General features: G+C 43.1%; 2 protein-coding genes across 2 annotated transcripts; both read left to right on the top strand.

Annotated features, from left to right (window-relative positions):
* Positions 1-1,110: 1,110 nt before the first annotated feature.
* On the top strand, positions 1,111-2,326 carry LOC139455945 (interleukin 17-like protein). Its single transcript, XM_071237488.1, has 2 exons — positions 1,111-1,167; positions 1,847-2,326. The coding sequence occupies exons 1-2, from the start codon at positions 1,111-1,113 to the stop codon at positions 2,324-2,326; spliced, it is 537 nt and encodes a 178-aa protein (XP_071093589.1).
* Positions 2,327-13,516: 11,190 nt separating this feature from the next.
* LOC139455183 (uncharacterized) lies at positions 13,517-18,016 on the top strand. The gene is made up of 2 exons (XM_071236736.1): positions 13,517-13,546; positions 17,570-18,016. The coding sequence occupies exons 1-2, from the start codon at positions 13,517-13,519 to the stop codon at positions 18,014-18,016; spliced, it is 477 nt and encodes a 158-aa protein (XP_071092837.1).

The raw sequence follows: 18,016 nt of genomic DNA, 5'->3' as shown, positions 1-18,016 counted from the left end.
GAGTCACTAATTCTGAAAATTCCAATAAAAGATAAATGATAGGTTCCATGTTACATTGGGTGAGTGAGTGAGTGAGGTTTCACGCCGCTTTTAACATTATTCCAGCAATATCACGGCGGGGGAAACCAGAAATGAGCTTCACACATTGTACCCATATCGGGAATCGAACCCGGGTCTTCGGCGTGACGAGCGATCGCTTTAAACCACTTGGCTACCCGGCCGTCCCGTAAGGGTGGGGGAGTGAATGAGGAGTGAATGGGGGAGACTGGGAGACTGGGTTTTAGCGAGTGAGGGAATAAAAGGGCGTGGTTCGGTGAGTGAGTGAGTGAGTGAGGTCGATGGGAGTTGGTGAGTGAGTAGAGATGGCTGGGTTCAGAGAGAAGGTGCTGGGTGAGTGAGGTGTGTGTGGTTGGGGGAGTGAGGGGTAAATCAAATCAAATCTGCCGCTGCTAGTGGATACACTAACACAATGTCCCGATACAAGCTGACCCTGTAGTGGGTCCAGCGGTAGACCGATCATTGACAACATCGTCAACAACGACTAACTCTTTACACGCTACCGTTGGGACGAACCCAGGCCTTCCTAGAGACACACTACCGAACCGTCCCTGTACACGGAGGAACATGAACGATCGGTTCTTCTAGCGTTCTCACATTCGTCATTGCTTTATGGGGGTGACGCCCTCGCACGTGTATTAGATTGAACAAGACCATCCTAATGTGTCAGCATCGACACGGAACACACCGATCATTATTTGTAACTATGTGAATCATCAATACAACATCTAATGACGGACACAACCCTGATCAAACAACGACCCACCTTGGCAGCATAAATGTCAAGACGATCACTGCTTCCTTGATCAGGGTATAGGGTGGTTCAAAGACCACCAGCTACTTCAGTGTCTAATCACGACACTGAAAACATAGCTTACTCATGAACTGTTTGCAAAATGATGTAACAGAATCTTTTAATACTCAGATTTGGAAAGCCCAGTGAATGAGTATTGAGACAGTACTCTGTCTTCCGTTCTGTGTCAACTATAATAATGGCGTGTGTGCTGCAAGTGAACACTTATACCTCTGCTGCAATTGACTGCTGCCGTCGCGATGTGTTTGGATATACGATCCATACTTAAACACCTCTGTTTGATGGCGATCGTTGGTGTAAGTAAACAACAATTCTATGTATCGTTTTTGATTATGCAGTTGTTCTTATAACAACACAGTCAGGCAGTAAATCCTGCAAAGTTAATGAGGTGAGGTGAAATGGGGTTAAAAGTCGCATCCAAGATTATTGCACTTTTATGGCGACGTGCATGCACGTGTGTGTGTGTGTGTGTGTGTGTGTGTGTGTGTGTACGAGTATGTGTGTGGCTGCTTGTACTAGTCCGCACTGATGCCGATGTTTTAGTGCTAGCCCACTGAGGTGCCATGCCGCAGTTTAACATGAAACCCCACTTAAACATGGTTAACGGACTTCGAGCTGACCTGTCCTTGTTCAGCGCCAGGCAGGGAAAGATACAAGTCCTACTTTTAAAGTTAATTTGTATGACGCGGCCGGGGATCGAATCCCTTCTGCTCCCCGGGCGGACGCTCTACCACAAGACCACGGAAGCTGTGGCAAATTGAAGGAAAACTATAATCAATATTTGCTGTGGGTATCATCAATGATGTGTGTTACTGAGTTTAATATTAAACCATTTCTTCATGTAATGATAATGAAGATAATAATCATAGTTTCGTCTTCTTCTGCTTCTTCTCATTATTATTATCATTTTATTATTATTATAATTATAATTATTATTATTATTATTATTATTATTATTATTGTTATCATCTTCAGTGGACGCCCACCATCACACAAGGCAAGCAACACAGGGTAAAGACGTGTCGAGATCCCCCTCCCATGGAAGCGTCGTTCTACATGCTGCGGGAGTTCCATGAAGGCCTCGACTTGGACATCAGCAGAGAGAAGCAGGTGCTCTTGTACGGAGCCAGAAGTTGCAAACAATCACTGCGGACAGCCCGGGACAAGGGCAATGGGTCATTTCCACTCTGTCCAGTCTTCTACAAACTCAACTATGACTCCGGCCGCGTACCGGAACTGATCGCAGAGGCGAAATGCGCATGCGTTGCCTGCGGGGGAACATACACTGGCCGTTGCGCCGCCATGTTTTATTATCGGCCTGTGTTGGAGCTGGTCGAGGCAAGGGGCTGCTACAGGCGGGTTGTGAGGCGGTTTCAGAATGGATGCGTGTGCAGGAGTCCATCCAGAAGTAGACTGAACAGGAAGAAGCCCCCTCGCAAGAGAAACAAGGCGTAATCTTAATATCATGTGCGTGTCTTCCGAGCCATGCTTCGGAGGTGCTGATCTCTTGAGCCCTTGTCACCGCGTGTAACATTTCTGACACAGCAAGGAGCTTCATGGTCACGTGTCCATCTGGTCATTGTAATTTATGTCATGTGTGAGGCTTTGATATTTTCTATGTGTACAATGCACTGATCTGATAGATTGAGGTATACTGTATATTATGACATTAATGCGTCACCAGTGCCATGCCTTAGCCTGAAATGTCATGAAATTAATGCCAGTTTCCAATACTTTGAAATTTCAGAACTAAAATGAAAATAACAACATCAAGACTTCCTTGATATGTTACAGTGTTATAGCAGCATATGGTTCACAAACTTTACTTTGCCCTTCCCACAAATGATTCAACTTCCAGGGAATTAAGAGCAGGAACTTCCAATATAAGTCCTATTCTCGTCAACCGACAAAGTGAGTGAGTGAGTATGGTTTTACGCCGCTTTTAGCAATATTCCTGAGCAGTGTGATGTATTCACCATGACTGCTGTTACTTACCGGGCACTTTCACCGCGTGGGATAGCGGCGTTTCAGAAGTATTCAATGCTTGTTTTAAAACTAGCGCTAGAATGGTTAACATCATCTGGTTATAGAATTCAAAGGCGGGTAGGAGCTGGGGGTTGATACTGATACGATATCTATCATGGATGTCCTTGTTTTCCGCACGTGCAGTGACTCTGACGTGATACTAAACGACAATATGTGCACAAGTAATGATGCGTCACAAGGTAAATACAAACAAGGAAATCTCGCTTTGTTTTGTGCATTAATTGCGTGCTCTCTTTCACGTCATGATGTGCAGTATGATATCGACAGTGCTCTCATTTACGTCATGATGTACAGTATGATATCGACAGTGCTCTCATTCACTTCATGGTGTACAATATGATATATCGACAGTGCTCTCATTCACGTCATGATGTGCAGTATGATATCGACAGTGCACTCATTCACGTCATGATGTGCAGTATGATTTCGACAGTGCACTCATTCACGTCTTGGTGTGCAGTATGATATCGACAGTGCACTCATTCACGTCATGATGTGCAGTATGATATCGACAGTGCTCTCATTCACGTCATGATGTACAGTATGATATCGACAGTGCTCTCATTCACGTCATGATGTGCAGTATGATATCGACAGTGCTCTCATTCACGTCATGATGTGCAGTATGATATCGACAGTGCTCTCATTCACGTCATGATGTACAGTATGATATCGACAATGCACTCATTCACGTCATGATGTACAGTATGATATCGACAGTGCACTCATTCACGTCATGATGTACAGTATGATATCGACAGTGCTCTCATTCACGTCATGATGTGCAGTATGATATCGACAGTGCTCTCATTCACGTCATGATGTGCAGTATGATATCGACAGTGCTCTCATTCACGTCATGATGTGCAGTATGATATCGACAGTGCACTCATTCACTTCATGATGTGCAGTATGATATCGACAGTGCACTCATTCACGTCATGATGTACAGTATGATATCGACAGTGCACTCATTCACGTCATGATGTGCAGTATGATATCGACAGTGCACTCATTCACGTCATGATGTGCAGTATGATATCGACAGTGCACTCATTCACGTCATGATGTGCAGTATGATATCGACAGTGCACTCATTCACGTCATGATGTACAGTATGATATCGACAGTGCAGTCATTTACGTCCACACAAAGACCACACATGGGTAGTCAAACTTGAAAAGCACGTTTAGAAGAAACTATGTTAGTCTCTTCAAATGTTTCCAATGGTATAAATTGACAAAAATATTTTGACATATTCATGAAAGAGTTTATGATCAGACTGTTTAGTAAATGTATTTTTAATATTTACAAACATGAATAAATCATACCTGTGCGTCATGTATATGAGTGCTTATTGTGAACGTATTCCCCAGAGACCGATCAAGGAAGTTGACATGTAAGGAGGGTATAGTGTTTATGTCCTCCCACTACGAACTAGCATCACGGAAATACTTGTTAAGGTGTGAAAGGGGATGACTGTGAGAGTTAACTAGACCGTGTCTACTCTCTATCAAACACGTATTGTATGTGTAGGTGTGAAAGGGGATGACTGTGAGAGTCAACTAGACCGTGTCTACTCTCTATCAAACACGTATTGTATGTGTAGGTGTGAAAGGGGATGACTGTGAGAGTCAACTAGACCGTGTCTACTCTCTATCAAACACGTATTTTATGTGTAGGTGTGAGAGGGGGTCAACCACAGCGTTGACTAGACTGTGTCTACTCTCTATCAAACACGTATTGTATGTGTAGGTGTGAGAGGGGGTCAACTTCAGCGTTAACTAGACCGTGTCAACTCTCTATCGCGCATTTAGGGTATGTGCAGGAATGAGGGACTAGACCGTGTCTACTCTCTATTACACATTTAGGGTATGTTCAGGTGTGAGGGGATGACTGAGAGCGGTAACTAGACCGTGTCTACTCTCAGACAGTTGGAGTAAATAATAGAGTGTGAGCCAGGCAATCCAGTGAGTCATAGTACGTCCTGGGCTCTGAGTGGGTGAGTGAGTGAGTGAGCATGGTTTTACGCGGCCTTTAAATATTCCATCAATATCACGGCGGGGGACACTAGAAATTGGCTTCACACATTGTACCCATGTCCAGAATAGAACCCGGGTCTTCGGCGTGACGAGCGAACGCTTTAACCACAAGGCTACCCGACCGCCCCTTTTGGGCTCTGAAAGTGTATGTGACTTGACACTGAATAATGAAGAATAATAAAAAATATAACGAGAAGTAAAACGTTTATTCCATGAAAACCTAATGCCATTTCAACACAGCGAATCTGTTTGAGTCTACCGTGAATTTAACGAGCAAATATGACCAACTAAACATTGTGCGGAGTAAGCGAAATACTGAATGTAGTGAATGTCATTAAACATAAACAAACGTACATCTTGATATAACAAGATAATACAAACAGTAAAACATACGGATATAACAGATAGAAATATCCATAACAATGCTCACCTCATTAATACGGAGAGAACATTCTCAAGTAAAATCGTCTGGAATAACGAATTACGATTAAGGAGACATGTCCACTCATCAAGGTCTCTGTTCCAAACACGAGGCGTCCTGAAAGGGTGTGTTCGGATTAACGGGGTTCAGACTTTACATAATAACCATAATGCCACTTGCTAGTCGAACTGTTTGAAAATTGCCTTGTTGGTAAATATTGCACTGATTTACATGTTACGTTACAGCGTTGTAGATGTTGTGACTGTTTTCAGGCGACGGCATGTTGAGACTCACTCACTCACTTAATGATGATATATATATTATACAGAATGTTCCTTAGTTGATAAAACATACACGACAATCTAGCATAGACTTTTTGAAAATGAAAATGGACATCACGATTCAGATCTGATTCAGACATGTGACAGACATTTTCCATGCATTATTCCTACATTATTCCTGTGCCCGTGTGGACGCCATGGCCTCGGTGCTTGCGCCCATACACTCACAGCCCACCTTGAAAGCCCTCAGCCTCCACCTGTAGCAGTCGTCCCGTGCACGTGGTTCCCGCTCCAGGACGTTCCTCTGGTAGTAGATGGGGACACATGCGTTGGAAGACTCACCGGTCTCATAGCGACAGTTCTCACACGCGCACATCACTTCGGCAATAGTCGGAGGTTCTCGGTTTGGATCGAAGTTTAACGAGAAGTAGGTTGGACAGGTGCTCTGGTTGACTTGGATGTTTTGTGGGCAGTCTCGCTCCCCCTGCAGAAAGTCTGACTGGCCGGGGCTCTCTGTCGCATCTACCACACCTGACATAAAATGCAGAGAGTAAAATGAATTGTGAGAAAAAAACCCATCAGAGTAAGACATACCATCGTAAAATATAAACTACAGTGACCTCCGTTTATAACGAACAAGCGTTATAACGAACTGGCGGATACAACAAACTGGTCTCTTTGGCCCCGGCCATTTGCTGTATATACGTTGCATAAATGCTTATAACGAACAACGGTTATAACGAACAACGGTTATAACGAACAAAAAATTGCGGTCCCTTTGAGTTCGTTATAATCGTAGGTTACTGTACGCTTATATAAAGAACTGTTTTTGGTCCACTCCATTTGCTGTATATATGATGTATATGTGCTTATGACGAACTACGGTTATAACGTACATTTTGTACATTAAAAAACCTGAGTGTAACAAGACCCCCCACCTGGACTGTTTGACTGCAGCAGGTGGGTGGACTCCTCGTTGGGGGTATAACCCGGATCACACAGCTGTAGGGGACGACCAGCTTCAGCTGCTGCATACACAGTCTGTTAATAGGAGAAACACAAGTATTGTACACGTCAAGGACATAATACCTGTGCTTGCCCTGATCTATATTACCATGCGCAGGCTATTACCACGAACACCTTCGTGCACAGATTGGTTGGTTGGTTTGTTGTTTAACGCCGCACTCAGCAATATTCAAGCTATATGACGGCGGTCTGTAAATAATAGAGTCTGGACCAGACAATCCAGTGATTGATGTCATGAGCATCGAACCATCCAATTGGGATCGATGACATGCATCAACCAAGTCAGCGAGCCTGACCACCCGATCCCGTTCGTCGCCATTTACGACAAGCATGGGTTGCTGAAGACCCCGGAATCTTCTCGGGTCTCGTGCACAGAAGATATGCCGCATAACCTTTAAAAGAACAAAGCTTTTTGCCATGATGTGGGGCAATGAAAGTACTATCTGTAGACTTTGCCATGAACTTTCTGTTAATGTTTACTTATGTGCTATGTTCCTTCAAGGGATCAATGTAGTGCCTATACGACATATATATTGGGTAATATTGACTTTCGTCCTCTAAGTAATAAATGTATGACGATTATCACGTGTTTGGGGTGGTATATATCCTGTGTTTGGAATAAACATATATTTCTTATACAGGATACAGTCAAGTCCCATTAATTCGACATGGTTGGTTGCATATGATTGTGTCGGATTAACGAGTATGCCGGATAAACGAAATTAAGTTGTAACAGCGTTCGTGAACGAAAATCGGACAACTTCACGATAGATAACGATACAAACACGTAATTAAAAATTAAAAATGAAATTAATGAGTGATTTCGGTAAATCGTTGCAAATTAGGTGTGTCGGAGTCGGAGTGCGAGACGTCGGGTTAACGGTTCCAAATAGTTTAATCGGTTCCCATCATTAGTGTCGCATAAAGCCGATTGTCGCATTAACAAGACTTGATTGTATTTACTAACCCCCAAAACACTAGAGTGATAACCTCTTTATCGTGTAATTTTCTTCTTAAATTCTATCGTCGCAACCGATTTCGCTTTCATGATACCTGTATATTGCAAGTTACCTATGTGCGCATTAATATATCACAACAAAGTTTCAGTTATTAGTCAGTCGGACTGTGACAACAGCCAATATACGTGTAGTTCAAACTGTCATATAGACACACACAAAAAATTACCTACACATAAAGCAAGGTAATTTTACCGAGCACGAAAGTAACTTTGTCAGTGATCTTCTAACACGGTAACCCATCGGTCCGACTGTTGGAGTAACTTTACAAGATTTGTGTGAGTGAGTGAGTGACATTTTAAAAGATTTGAGTGAGTGACTACTTTACATGATTCAGTGTGGGGACCACTTTAACCTGACTTTAGTGTTTGTTTATACTTACACAAAGAAGAAGAGTAAACAGACAACAGGACATCACTTGCGAGGAGGCTTGTGTCTGATGCTATAATGTGGTCCATATGTTCACCAACTGATGATGTGAACTGTTCAAACATACCTTATTATACCGACAGAGACGGAAGAGCCGGGAGTCTATATAAAATAACAATACCCGACTCGGGGGGTAAACGAGTTCATCCCCACCAATTACTGCATCACTGAGGTGATAATTACGAGGGGATACGTCGAAAATAGGTGACGTCATGGAAATACGATCAAATTACAAGTTTACCCAATCGATCTGTAAGAATATATTAATATTTCATGGTAAACTCAACACATTCTAATCGGTTTATATATGACGTCTTGAACTCTTGAGTTCCGTGTACTCCGAGTGTGTTCTCGGGAATCCGGATGCTCAGTCACATCCATCAGGACCTGGCGGGGGGAGCCGTACAAAGGTCCGATGTTGGATATAAGACTTCCTTCCTTTAAACCAGCCCTAACCCGCACCCAGAAAAGTGTCATCTTGAAAACCTTTACACCCTAAAAAAATTGTTTTTATTTCAAGTGAATCCGGCCTGCCTCTTGTTCACATTAAAGCTTGTGGCGGCCTGGTACACGGGTATCAAATTATACGGGTATCAAATATTACGGGTATCAAATTTTACGGGTAACTTGTACAGGTAACAAGTTAACTTCTTTTAGCGACCCCTGACGATCCGTGAATAGGTCTTCAGCAACCCATGCTTGCCGTAAAAGGCGACTATGCTTGTTGTATGAGGCGACTAACGGGATCGGGTGCTCAGGATTGCTGACTTGGTTGATGCCTGTCATCGTATCCCAATTACGAGGATCGATGCGCATGATGTGAATCACTGGATTGTCTGGTCCAGACCCGATTATTTACAGACCTCCGTCATATAGCTGGAATATTGCTGAGTGCGGCGTTAAACAACAAACTTGTAGCATGCGCATCAACTCGTTTGTTTACATTCGATGGTGATTCCGTTCATTTCAAGCTTAAATAATTATTAGGACCATAAGAACGGTTATGTAGTTACTGTTAAGACTAACCCCCTGAAAAGTAGATTTTGTAAGACGTATAACATGCATACATATAAGCCAAAAGGGAATTTCATATGCAAATTGTATCCGACATTTGTGTGGTGAACTGCCCCCTGACAGGTGAGTTTACATCGTGTATGGTGAGGTGTCAGTCAACAATGCAGCACGATCAGAGAACTGTGCAGCACGATCAGAGAACTGTGCATCTGTGTCCGGCCACGTTGTCAAGGAGTGAAATTGTTCTATTTATAGATATTGGGAACCCACTGCGTTATTTGTGCACCTGCTTCACGGAATCAGGAAGTTCGGCGACCTGAAGGTAATATTCTCGAGAAAACCAATGCCACGAGTTGTGTGAAATAGACAGAGTAGACGTGACAGGTAGTATTTTGTGATATTGATTTGTGATTTGTTGTTGAATATGAAAATATTTTGATACTGATTACTGATTTGTTGAATCTTTTGCACACCTTTTACTAAACATCTCCCCCCTCAACACACACACACACACACACACACACACACACATACGCCCACACACGCCCACACACACATACACACACAGAGCTTGGTGTCCCTCGGCAACATTCCTAACACGTCACAATGTCACCTGTCACTCGTTTATTCCGACCGCCTGCCGGTGGATCAGTGACGACACAGATGTTATATTGAAGCAGTTTGTTTGAACAGAAACACGGATAGTTTAGCCTGTACCATCTCCAGGCCATTACAGACACCAGACATAGCTTGTATGAAAAACAATGTGTACTGGACTGTGTACTTTATAAATAATTTACTGGAATGTGTATTTTATAAATAATCTTCTGGACTGTTTATTTTATAAATAATCGACTGGACTGTGTATTATATAAATAATCTACTGGAATATGTATTAAATAAATAATCTACTGGACTGTGTATTTTATAAATAATCTACTGGACTGTGTATTTGATAAATAATCGACTTGACTGTATATTTTATAAATAATTTACTGGACTGTGTACTTCATAAATAATCTACAAGAATGTGTATTTTATGAAAACCAATCTACTGGACTGGGTATTCTATAATCTGCTGGAATGGGTATTTTTTAAATAATCGACTGCACTGTGTATTTTATAAATAATCAACTGGAACATGTACTTTATGAATAATCAACAGGACTGTTTACTATTATAACTAATATGCTGGACTGTGTATCTTTTAAATAGTCTACTAGACTGTGTGTTTTATAAATAATCTACTGGACTGTACATTATTTTAATAATCTACACTGTCTATCTGTAATCTTTTCAGAATATGTACTATATAAAGAATCGACTTGGAACGCGTACTCTATAACTACGACCCTATTTGCTTTCATTAATTTCTGCCAAATATTTGTTTGTTTGGACCTACATGTACCAGGTAACCTCCAAGTGAGGCACCCGACCTACCTTCACCTACCTCACTGGACACACTGTCCACACTGGGAATTGGACGAAGTTCCCATGTCCACCCTGGGACAACTGATCGCAATTAATTATTAAATAAGTAATTTGGTAAGGAGGGATTAGCAACTTATTCTGTACTGATAACGTCAACCCTGTCCTGACCACTGTTGTTTTTAATTCATTGTTTCGTTTCGTTTTATTTTTTTTAGTTAACGATCCCAGTGGTAGAGTGGTCCAAGTGGGAATTTTCAACGTAACCGATTAAAACACGGTGGTCACACTGGGAATAAACCAAACAAGCTACTAGCATGCTTCTGGAATGTGTACTTTATCATTATCTACTTGAATGTGTATTTTATATCAATAATCTGATGTACTTTATAAATAATCTAATAAGAATGTGTGCGTTATTAATAAGCTACTGGAATGCGTTTTTATTAAAGAATATATTGGAATCTGTTTTGTACAAATAATCTACTGGTAGATGTTTATGGTATAAATAATTTACTGTAATGTGTATTAAATAAATAATCTACTCTCGTCCGTATTTTATAAATATTCTACTGGACTGTTTACTTTATAAATATTCTACTGGATTTTGCATTTCATAAATAATTTACTGGAAAGTATGTTTGATAATAATGTACTAAACTGCGTATTTAATAAATTAATCTCCTGGAAAGTGTATTTCATTAATATTTTACTTGATTGTGTTCATCATCAAAAATGAAGTGAAATGTGTATTTTCTTAATAATGTACTTGAATGTGTATTTCGTAATAATCTACTTGAATGTGTATTTAATAAATAAACTTTCGGAATGTGTAATTTATGAACAGTCCACTTGAATGTGTATTTTATAAATTAATCTACTGAAATGTGTACTTTAAAAATAATCTCATTGAATGCGTATTGTATAAATAATTTACTTTAATTTTCTTGCCTTTGTAAAATATTTTATCGGCAATTTCGTAGACAAAATAATTGGTGAAAACCAATTTGTCTAAACAAACAAATATGTGGCCGAAATTGGTGAAAGCAAATGCGGTTTTCGGTCTAAGTTAGTGAAAATATTTAACGCATTTAATACATTTAATACCTATATTTCTTGTAAATAAACTAAGCGTCAAAAGAAAGTATAGGTTGGCAATCTGTAATTTTCCTAAAAACAGCGATAACTAGTGGAAAGTGGGAATTGGGAATATGATTGCCAAAGAACAAGCACCAAAAAAACACCTCACCCGAACGCGCTACCTTTGACGGCGCTCGTGCGGTGACAAAAAGAATGGTGAACCAGGTTTCCCGCCTATGGCATAAACTGCACGTGCATGTTAGCTGTATAAATGCGTTCGTCTGCAGGGTATAACCACACCCGATGAAAGCACACAAAAGAAATGCCACGACTGTCACAGGAGCAGAGAGAGAGAGAGAGAGCCATTGGTATGGCCGAAATGGGGACAACACAGGTCCAAATTGCCAGAAGGTTTCGATGTACACCATTGACAGTAGCTAGGCTGATTCAACGGTACAGGCAGACAGGGAGGACACAGGCCAGGCCTAGAACTGGACGACCCGAGTGACAACACCACTGGAAGACGGTCAGATACGGCTCATTCACCTGCGAAACAGATTCGTAACGGCGACGGCGACGGCAGCAACAGCATTGGGACTTCGTGCTGCTGAAATCCGAGCGCATCGTCCATTCCGAGGAATGGTACTTACTGCTCAACATCGACGCCTGAGACTGCGATGGGCGAGGCATGTTCGACGCTGGCAAGTGAGAAATTGGCGTCGAGTGCTGTTTACTGATGAAAGTCGGTTTAACTTGTTTCGAAATGACGGCAGAGAACGAGTTAATCGACGCAGAGGGGAACGTTTGGCTCCGGCGTGTATTCGAGAGGTCCATCCATTCGGCGGGGGAGGTGTCATGGTGTGGGGCGGTATTTGTGAAGATCAGAAGACTGACGTCATCGATGAGGCGCCGTGTCACAGCATGCATTGAGGCAGCTGGTGGTCATAAACGCTATTGAAGCCAACTGTGTCGACAACGAACTTGTAATGTTTCTTACAATTTTTGAAAATGAAATTTCTTACCCCAACATTGTTTACCTTGAGCTTACATAACCTGTGATTGCACAGTTTCATTCAAATTGTGGTTGATCAATCATTTGTTTAAATTATAATTCACAACAAAACCTCTTCTTGTTATTTGTTTATCGATCATGGAACTCGACCTATACTTTCTGTTGCCGCCCAGTTTAAATTCCCCGTTTTGTCTTCCCTGTTTCCCGTATACATGTACATGGATATGTCTTCAAAAATTGTGAAATGCAAGGTCGGCGGATGCGTTCTGATGATATTCAGTAAACATGACGTGAGAGTGTTTAGGTAGTGTCAAGTGTCAGGTGACCACTTCTTGTATGGGTGTTCGAGTAATGGAAAAATACATCTGGACTTGCAGCACGTGCACACTTCCTGCTCCTCCCTGGCTTCATGTCGCGCGCGGTATTTCACCACGTTCGTAAACAACTGGATGATTACATCCCAATAGAAAAAAATAAAGTGCCGATTTATTGATGCACCGTACAGAGTTACATGGTGCTCAGTGTGATCAGAATACGAAGTTTGATATGCCACGCCCCGTATGCAGTTTATTGCTATGGTTTTGTGTCCAAGTAAACCCTCCTTTCTGAGGGTATTCAGCTGCGCGACAACGTACACGGATTGAATACGGTACTTCCTGGTTACTAATTGTTTAAAATGTTTATGAAGCTAAAAATTACCTGGGTAGCAGTGTGTCGGATTCCTCATCTGATGGGGTGTGAAACACGCCTTCCTTCCGTTTAGAGGGGTATAAAGATGCTACACTTTCCACAGCGTCATCAGCTGCAACCGTACGGTCAAGTCAGCCACCGCTTTAACCGTGGCTAAAATATGGAAAAACTACCAGCGTTGGTTATATTCGTAAGTCTTTCTTTTTCGTTAGTATTTAAAGAATGTGTTTGTAGTCATAAATTTTAAATTTGATAACACAACATAATAATCACATGGAAAGGTTACCATTAATTAATTTGCGTGTTTTTTTGTTCTTTTTTTCAAATCACTGGTTGAGGAAATCAGAAAAAAGCCAAGTAATATATCTCATCAAGTATTTCCTGACTGATCTCAGACAGGGAACCATGCTATTATTGTGCATATATAATGCGTGGTTCCACTCGAGTCAAATATGAATTTATGTTACAGATAGATGTATATCAATATGACGTGAGGTGCAATTGGGCTTGACGTATGTCCCTCATTTAGCGACATGTATGCACGTGTTTGGACGGCTGCTTGTACTAGTTCCTCTGTCCAGTTAGCGTTGACGTCTACCCTCTCGAGCATGTTCCTCTGTCCAGTTAGTGTTTACGTCTACCCTCGTGAGCATGTTCCTCTGTCCAGTTAGTGTTTACGTCTACCCTCGTGAGCATGTTACTCTGTCCAGTTAGTGTTCACGTCTACCCTCGTCAGCATGTTCCTCTGTCCACGTAAATAAAGCAGAACTTCTGCAACCGAATTAAAACGCCATGACGGGACTTTGCAACTATGTTCGCTTGACCTTCATGACGTCATGAGTACCGAGTTGGTGGCGTCGGAAACAATCGTCACCACAGGCTTCGCAACCGGTTAGTCATTTTGTTGTTTGTTTAACGTCGCAGTCAGCAGTATTCCAACCGTAAGGTGACGGTCTGGACCCGACAATCCAGTGATGACAGACATCTGGATTATTGAAGTTCAGGCCTAGGAGCATATGGGGAACGTCAAGGGCCTCCTTCCTCGTCAATGAGTTTATTACGTAGAAGGATGATCTGTGTTTGGGTTTAGGATTCCTTAAGCAATAAATTCCCAGATAACATCGGTTTAAAAAATCACGTTTCAGTATGAAATATGGCAAGATACAAATATCTGTCTACACCTTGTTTACTCGATGTTGACTGGAACTGTTTGGGTACAATTATTTGAAATTATTGTTGTATCGCTAAACAGTATTGTTCCCTCTCTCGTTCATTAAAACTCCTTCAATCCTGCAGATGTTGGAATTCACGATGGACGTAGAGAAGCCTAGTTTCGGTTTAAGATTCAGCAGATGCAGCTTAAACTACAAGTATGTTATGAAAGTATGTTATGTTTTATCTCATAATCGTCCTGAATAACAAATGTCCAGAGATACATTGTTCAACAGTAATCGTCGGGAGAGTGGGTCGCCCGACAAGGAGAGTCCGGACGAGTTGGGTCGACGAGATAACAGGGTCCATACTAGAAGGGTCTATGTGGTAACATTAGCCAGACTAGATGGGTCAACGTGGTAAGATGGTCCAGACTAGATGGGTTGACGAGGTAACACGGTCCAGACTAGAAGGGTTGACGAGGTAACACGGTCCATACTAGAAGGGTCGATGTGGTAACATTAGCCAGACTAGATGGGTCAACGTGGTAAGATGGTCCAGACTAGATGGGTTGACGAGGTAACACGGTCCAGACTAGAAGGGTTGACGTGGTTACATGGTCCAGACTAGAAGGGTTGACGAGGTAACATGGTCCAGACTAGAAGGGTTCACGAGGTAACACGGTCCAGACTAGAAGGGCCGACGAGGTAACACGGTCCAGATTAGAAGGGTTGACGTGGTAATACGGTCCAGACTAAAAGGGTTGACGAGGTAACACGGTCCATACTAGAAGGGTCGATGTAGTAACATTAGCCAGACTAGATGGGTCAACGTGGTAACATGGTCCAGACTAGAAGGGTTGACGAGGTAACACGGTCCAGACTAGAAGGGTTGACGAGGTAACACGGTCCAGACTAGAAGAGTTGACGAGGTAACACGGTCCAGACTAGAAGGGCTGACGAGGTAACACGGTCCAGACTAGAAGGGTTGACGTGGTAACGGTCCAGACTAGAAGGGTTGACGAGGTAACACGGTCCAGACTAGAAGGGTTGACGAGGTAACACGGTCCAGACTAGAAGGCCCGACGAGGTAACACGGTCCAGATTAGAAGGGTTGATGTGGTAACACGGTCCAGACTAGAAGGGTCGATGTGGTTACATTAGCCAGACTAGATGGGTCAATGTGGTAACATGGTCCAGACTAGAAGGGTTGACGAGGTAACACGGTCCAGACTAGAAGGGTTGACGAGGTAACACGGTCCAGACTAGAAGGCCCGACGAGGTAACACGGTCCAGATTAGAAGGGTTGACGTGGTAACACGGTCCAGACTAGAAGAGTTGACGAGGTAACACGGTCCAGACTAGAAGGGTTGACGTGGTAACGGTCCAGACTAGAAGGGTTGACGAGGTAACACGGTCCAGACTAGAAGGGTTGACGAGGTAACACGGTCCAGACTAGAAGGGTCAACGTGGTAACATGGTCCAGACTAGAAGGGTTGACGAGGTAACACGGTCCATACTAGAAGGGTTGACGAGGTAACACGGTCCAGACTAGAAGGCCCGACGAGGTAACACGGTCCAGATTAGAAGGGTTGACGTGGTAACACGGTCAAGACTAGAAGAGTTGATGAGGTAACACGGTCCAGACTAGAAGGGTTGACGTGGTAACGGTCCAGACTAGAAGGGTTGACGAGGTAACACGGTCCAGACTAGAAGGGTTGACGAGGTAACACGGTCCAGACTAGAAGGCCCGACGAGGTAACACGGTCCAGATTAGAAGGGTTGACGTGGTAACACGGTCCAGACTAGAAGAGTTGACGACGTAACACGGTCCAGACTAGAAGGGCTGACGAGGTAACACGGTCCAGACTAGAAGGGTTGATGTGGTAACACGGTCCAGACTAGAAGGGTTGACGAGGTAACACGGTCCAGACTAGAAGGGTTGACGAGGTAACACGGTCCAGACTAGAAGGGCCGACGAGGTAACACGGTCCAGATTAGAAGGGTTGACGTGGTAACACAGTCCAGACTAGAAGGGTTGACGAGGTAACACGGTCCAGACTAGAAGGGCGAACGAGGTAACACTGTCCAGACTAGAAGGGTTGACGAGGTAACATGGTCCAGACTAGAAGGGTTGATGAGGTAACACGGTCCAGACTAGAAGGGTTGACGAGGTAACACGGTCAAGACTAGAAGGGTTGACGTGGTAACACTGTCCAGACTAGAAGGGTTGACGTGGTAACACGGTCCAGACAAGAAGTGTTGACGTGGTAAAAGAGTCCAAGCTTTAAGGATCGACGTGGTAACAGAGTCCAGGCTAGAAGGTTCGACGTTGTAACATTAGCCAGACTAGAAGGGTCGACGTTGTAACATTAGCCAGACTAGAAGGGTCGATTTGGTAACACGGTATAGGCTTGAAAGGGTCGACGTGGTAGCAGAGTCCAGGCTAGAAGGGTCGACGTTGTAACATTAGCCAGACTAGAAGGGTCGACGTTGTAACATTAGCCAGACTAGAAGGGTCGACGGTACACATATAGTCTTGAAGGGTCGACGTGGTAACATTATCCAGGCTAGAAGGGTCGACGTGGTAACATTAGCCAGACTAGAAGGGTCAACGTGGTAACACGGTCCAGACTAGAAGGGTCTACGTGGTAACAGGGTCCAGACTAGAAGGGTTGACGGGATAAATAAGTCCAGGCTAGCAAGGTCGGTGAGATGACAGGGTGTAACTAGCGGGGTCGCTAGCCGTCGATGATCCAGACTAGCTGGGTCGACGGAGAGACAGGGACCTGACTAGTCGTAGGGTTTCACATTAATAGTTACCATGAACATTTCTGGAATTATAAGGTACATGCGAATTAACTGACATTTCTAGTCCAGATTCGATCATATATAGGTCCCCGTCGTATAGCTGAAATATTTCTGATTTCGGGTTAAACAACAACAACAACAACAACATACACGGTATATATTGTTGGAATAGATATCAAAGTTATTTGATAAAATGTTTACATCGCCGAATTACCGTACAACACAAACTGATTAAATCTGACTTGTTTCAGGCACTGATAGGGTGTGTCCACATCTGTGACTGCAAGAAACGAGCATGTCCCGTCGGACCAGAACCGAGCACTGAGGAGTCGATGTACTTGATACCGGAGCTGAGAAACTTTCAGAACCTCACAGACAAAAGCATCCAACGAACGATGAGGATGGACGTAAACGACGGAGGATGTCCCCACCAGAATAGGACCGAACAACACTGCCCTCATTTTTATGTCATTAGTTACAACCGTAACCGGATACCGACCGTTTTGTACCATGCGCGCTGTGCATGCCGGACCTGCACTTTAGGCCAGTGCCAGGAGGTGATGTACTACAGATATGTCTTGGAGAGGAACTCCAGGAATAACTGTTACAAATGGAAACTACGTGAATATCCCATAGCATGTCGGTGTGTACGTGTTGCCATGGCGAAAAACAAAATTACGCCAACGCAAAACCAGTGA

This window comes from Haliotis cracherodii, unplaced genomic scaffold (genome assembly GCF_022045235.1).
Source record: "Haliotis cracherodii isolate W230 unplaced genomic scaffold, xgHalCrac1.p SCAF_11, whole genome shotgun sequence".
In the NCBI taxonomy this organism is placed as follows: domain Eukaryota; kingdom Metazoa; phylum Mollusca; class Gastropoda; order Lepetellida; family Haliotidae; genus Haliotis; species Haliotis cracherodii.
Note: the sequence above shows the minus strand (reverse complement) of the source record. Positions and strands in the feature narration are given on the sequence as shown.